At 36.2% G+C, this 5701-nt stretch overlaps 1 protein-coding gene across 1 annotated transcript; it reads left to right on the top strand.

Moving 5' to 3' along the window:
• Positions 1-1964: 1964 nt before the first annotated feature.
• On the top strand, positions 1965-2921 carry LOC123252712 (olfactory receptor 5B12-like). Its single transcript, XM_044681970.1, has one exon. It carries the CDS (start codon positions 1965-1967, stop codon positions 2919-2921), a length of 957 nt encoding a protein of 318 aa, XP_044537905.1.
• The last annotated feature ends 2780 nt before the right edge of the window (positions 2922-5701 follow it).

Below are 5701 nucleotides of genomic sequence, written 5' to 3'. Positions count from 1 at the left end.
GAATGTATTTATTTAATTAATTAATTTAGAATATTTTCCCATGGTTACATGATTCATGTTCTTTGTCTCTCCTTCCCCCACCCCATAGCCAATGAGCAATTCCACTGGGTTTTACATGTGTCATTGATCAAGACCTATTTCCATATTATTAATATTTGCATTAAAGTGATCACTTAGAGTCTACATCCCCAATCATATCCCCATTGACCCATGTGATCAGTTCCTTCATTTTAGAACATTAGATGGAACAAAATATTATTTTTACTAAGAAGTAAAAATCTGTTTGTTGAGGAGAAAGACAGAGATACCTAGATAGAGAGATAATAGATGGAGCAATAGAAAGAGACACAGAGATAAACAGACAGAAAAATGGAGTCAGAGTGATGAAAAGACAGGCTGAAATTCAGAGAAAAACACAAAGCATGAGACTGAGACAGAGAATGACAGAGATATAAAGACAGAGAGACAGAATAAGAAAGAACATACTGACAGATGCCCAGATAATTGAAGTTTCCTATCACTAATAGATCATTCCCTCATACCAATGTTGTGATGTTTACCAAATTCCACATCCATTTCCTCTTCCAATATTTCATGTTATATATAACAATATACTGTTATTCTAATAATAGTATAAATGCTTTCCACCATGTTTCTCACACATTTCCCTGGGATTTCTTCATATGTTCCTCTCAGCTTAAAAAATTATAACAGCTAGCCATTACTTATACCATTTCACTAAAATCTGAGACAAATCTGTCCAGAACCATATTCTAGTATGAGTTCCACCCTTCAAGTTAAAATGTTATCTTGGCAGCCAGACTGCTTTTTATATATTAATGATTCTAGGTCATTTTATTTGTTAGTTATACTTTCTTGGGACCTCAGTCAAATGCTAGAACTAGCATATATAGAATTTTTTATGTCTAATCTTCCAATCTTCCTATTTAACAAGATCTTCTTTTCCAATTTGGCATGTTTGGAGACAATTTTTGTAGAAGTGATTTCTGGTCAGATGTGAGCAGAGGTAGAGGACCTCTAGTGAATTGTCCTGACTTGAGATTCCCTGATTCTGTTTTCTCTATTTTTATGAGATACCACTTTTTCTAGATAGCATGTGGCAGCCTACTTAGAACTTCTTTGAAAATTTTCTTCTAATGTCTATTCGGGATGGAGATGATACAAAGTTCTCTAAGGCTGAGTGAGTAAAGCACAACTGTGGCATGTCCTTCCAAGTTCTAAAAGTTTATGATGGGGTCTGTGGATGGACCATGTATTTATCTGAAACCTGAAGGTCACTTTAACTTAGTTCAGAGAGGAAAGGTTATCGCTGGTCAATGAGTGAGTCAATAAACATTTATTAAGTACTTACTATATGACAAGCACCATGTCAAACTCTGAGAATGCAAAGAAAGGACATATTCTATCCCTGCTCTCAAGGAACTCATAATCTCTAGTCTATGTAGAAACAAGCAATATCTAGGATAAATAAGAAATAACCAAAAGGAGGAAGACATTGGAATTGAGATGGATCAAGAAGGTCTTTGTGTAGGTGGGATTTTAGCTGGTACTCGAAGGAAGCTAAATTAAAAATTAGTGAATAAAAGGACAAAATGTTCCTGGTTGTGGCCTCCGTCTGCCAAAGAATGAGGTACTTCCCATTCCAGAAAGGAGAAATGCCACTTTAGGAGACTGTTAAGATTTGTGGTAGATTGAAAAAAGTTGGCAATTAATACATGCAGAGGTCTTTTTGTAAGAAATTGGATCAATGAATTTTGAAACCCTAAAATAACTGCAATGATAACTACCTAGATACTCTTGGACTCTTGGGCCCTTAATTCCTTATTTCTAGTCATCATATAAGATTTGTCTATGACTATGTTTTATGTCTTGGAGTCATTAATCATGCAGTTAATTTTTTCGATATTTACTCTTTTATTGCAGGAGAATGACATCACTATTGGATGATATTTATGGAGAACAGATCTGAAGTGAATGAGTTTATTCTCATAGGATTAACAGATGCCCCAGAGCTTCAGATTCCTCTCTTCATAATGATCACCCTCATCTACCTCATCACCCTGGTAGGGAACCTAGGGATAATAGCTCTGATCTCCTTGGATTCCTGCCTTCACACTCCCATGTACTTTTTCCTCAGTAACCTTTCTCTGGTGGATTTTGGTTACTCCTCTGCTGTTACTCCCAAGGTTATAAGTGGGCTCCTCACAGGGGACAAGGTCATCTCCTATAATGGATGTGCTACCCAGTTGTTCTTTGCTGCAGCCTTTGCTGCTACTGAAATTTTTCTCTTAGCTTCTATGGCCTATGATCGCCATGCAGCTGTGTGTAAGCCCCTACATTATACCACTACCATGACTTCAACAGTGTGTGCATATCTGGCCAGTGGGTCTCACATCTGTGGTTTTCTGGCCTCTTGTATAATCATAGGAAACACTTTTAGCCTTTCCTTCTGTAGGTCCAACGTGGTTCATCACTTTTTCTGTGATCTTCCTGCTCTCCTACCTCTCTCTTGCTCTGATATTCACATCACTGAGTCAGTAATCCTTGTCTTTGGACCATTAACTGCTCTCTTCCCATTTATTGTCATTTTTACCTCTTATTTTTTAATCTTCATCACCATTCTCAAGATTCGTTCTGCTGATGGCCGCCAGAAAGCTTTCTCCACCTGTGCTTCCCATCTCACAGCAGTGTCCATATTTTATGGAACAATCATCTTTATGTACTTCCGACCCAGCTCAAGTCATTCAATGGACTCAGACAAAATGGCATCAGTGTTCTACAGCATGGTCATTCCCATGTTGAACCCTCTGGTCTATAGCTTGAGGAATAAAGAAGTCAAGAATGCCTTTAGAAAAGCTGTGAGGGGACAATGGCTTAAATTAGATCATTCTTTTTCATAAAGAGAAAATCCAGTGCACACCTTCCCTTTGTGACCAAACTCCCAAGACAGTGTATCTTTTTATGCACATAAAAATGTAAAAAAAAACCCTTTCAGATGCAACATCATATAGTAAAAAGTGTCCTAAACTTGAAGTTAGGAGAGACCAGAGTTTATGTTTGTCCTCAACACTTTCATGTTGTATAACCTTAGGCAAGTCACTTAAAGTCTCAGCCTCAGTTTCCTAATTTATAAAGGACTTTAATAGTATGCCCTAATTTATTTATAAGGTTTATAAGGTTGTTATATGGAATGAATGATATATGTACACGCAAACACACAAAGTATGATATGGCAATTCTAGATCTTATTCTTCTAAAAAGGAAGCTATGCTATATCATTTTTAATGATGTAGTTCTTGGAGAGCAAAACCATTAAATTGCTTGGAAAGAATAGTATTGATGAAAGCATTACTTATTCAGCAGCTCTTAAACTAGAGGTATTCTGCTATATGGTCAAGAACCAGGGCTTTGGAAAAAATATAGATATATAGATGACATCTTTTAAAATTTAGCTCACATTGCCATTTTATCTACCACTTTGTGATGTCTCGATCATCAACAAAACAATGAAGTAAGTCCTAAATTGTAACATTTACTGATTTCAATGGAAAAAATACTCACAATCAAAATTTAATTATCTCTTTGTGAGCTAGTTGGAGCTGGCCTCAATACACTCTTTCAGTATCACTACCTTAGGAAAAAATAGAAATCCAAGGGCAATCCTGAAAACCTGGAAAGAACTTTGAATGATCCGATGAGAGAGAAGAATTTCATAGTGAAGTCATCATAGTTCCTGAAGACAACCTCAGTATCAACTACAAACAATCTAGCACATTTCTTGGATGTTTTATGTGTTTTGTATATGAATAGGGGTTCTTGTGAAAAATTTTAAACCTATTTTTATTTTTCTGTGGGATGTATTTGGTAACATGAATTAATTGGTAAGAGATAGAGACCCATCTTGCCCATATTGGGGAAAAACTTAGGAACATGCTATACTATCAATATATAAATTGATTTTTTAAGGAACAACTTTATTCTGGGAGCAATGGGCTAATAGGATAGAGAGAGCAATCTTTTTTGCAGGTAATTTTCTGGGGTCAAACATGGTCTGTATGAGCCCAGAAGTCTTAATGGGATGCATAAGACTGTGCTATGGTTTTATTTTGAGTTGAAAGCAATATTAGATTTCACAGATGAGATATCTGAGACGACAATCTGTGGTAGGTTTTAGACATTCCTTTCCCCATGTTAATTCTATGCCTTCTCCATTAGGAGAATGAATTTTAGGGACTTAAATTAATTAGCACAACTTCAGTATAAAGAAGTCATGGTTCATCTGAAAAAGTTCAGTGTGTATTAGTGGGCTACTAGTATAATATCAGTCAATAGTATGTCTTTGATGCAAAAATGCTAATTCCATACAGGACAACATTGAGAAGCCTTTTGCCTCAAATGAGGGAAATGATGGTATTGCTGTTACCTTCTGTCCTTTTCAGTTGTTTTTGTTCAGTTAAGTTTTTTTGGATAACAAAAAAAACCAAACATTCATATCCTATAATAATGAAGATGTTTAACCCAGGGTTGGGATGTGGATTGTTTCATTATAATTTATAGAAGTGTGATCTTTCTCAGGTTTTTCAAGTCAGATTCTATTTATTATTCCTCAACTAAAAAATTAGTTTGATATCCTCAAGGTTGGAAAATCTTTTCTCTATAAGTGAAGATGGCAATACATCCACACTTTATTATCTTCTAAAGCTTTTATCTATTTCCTCCAATAAGCCTTCCACATTAGGAGTTACACAATACATTGGAAGCCTTTGTTAAAGGCATACTCCCCAAGACAAACATCCCAGCATCTGAAGTCATTATCCAGGCATATATTCCTATGGAGAAGGTGCCTACCCTCCCTATTATCACCATCAAAACAAACTTCTGACTAGTTGCTATTAATAAGACAGATAAATCAGCCTGGTTGAAGCAACAAAGTCACCTAAGGAAGAGAGAGAAGACAGCAGAGAGCACATGGGTGAAATCACTATAAACATCACCAACTATTAGAATGAGATGGAGATGGTCAAAGATTAGAGGTAGAATGGTTTAGTGGGATATTTTCCATTTAGTGGTTCACAAACTCTTTGGATGTTTGAAATGATGGTCCAAAGAGTTGGAGCTAACCACATTTTATTGGTGCCATAAGTAGCAGAAAATTATTCAATTATATTACAAATCTTCCTCTGTGACAACAAGCACACACATGTTTGAAGCATTTTAAACTTATTTCTGTAGCAATTCAAACATGTCATGATCATATGTATGATAAATTGGGTATATATGCAATGTTATGTTCAAGTTTTTGCTTATGATAAGTGGAGGAGGTTCTTTTAGTTTTTTGACTTCTCAAATTGTTGCCAAACTGTCCCATGAGCTTGACATTTGGATGCAATCATTTCTCAATGGATGGTCACAACCAGTTGCTTTACTCCTTTTTATTCTGTACACTGCCCCAGAGTAGCTCCTTTGTTTCCTTCTGTTACCATGTAATGGTACCTCATCACCTGAAATATCTTGTGATATTATGTTATAGAGACATTGTCATGGGTCATGTTTGGGAGTCTGGTGATGATTGATTGAATATGAGGGCTTTTGTAGCCATGGAGAGAGAGAGAGAGAGAGAGAGAGAGAGAGAGAGAGAGAGAGAGAGAGAGAGAGAGAGAGAGAGAGAGAGAGAGAGAGA

This window comes from Gracilinanus agilis, chromosome 6 (genome assembly GCF_016433145.1).
Source record: "Gracilinanus agilis isolate LMUSP501 chromosome 6, AgileGrace, whole genome shotgun sequence".
In the NCBI taxonomy this organism is placed as follows: domain Eukaryota; kingdom Metazoa; phylum Chordata; class Mammalia; order Didelphimorphia; family Didelphidae; genus Gracilinanus; species Gracilinanus agilis.
Note: the sequence above shows the minus strand (reverse complement) of the source record. Positions and strands in the feature narration are given on the sequence as shown.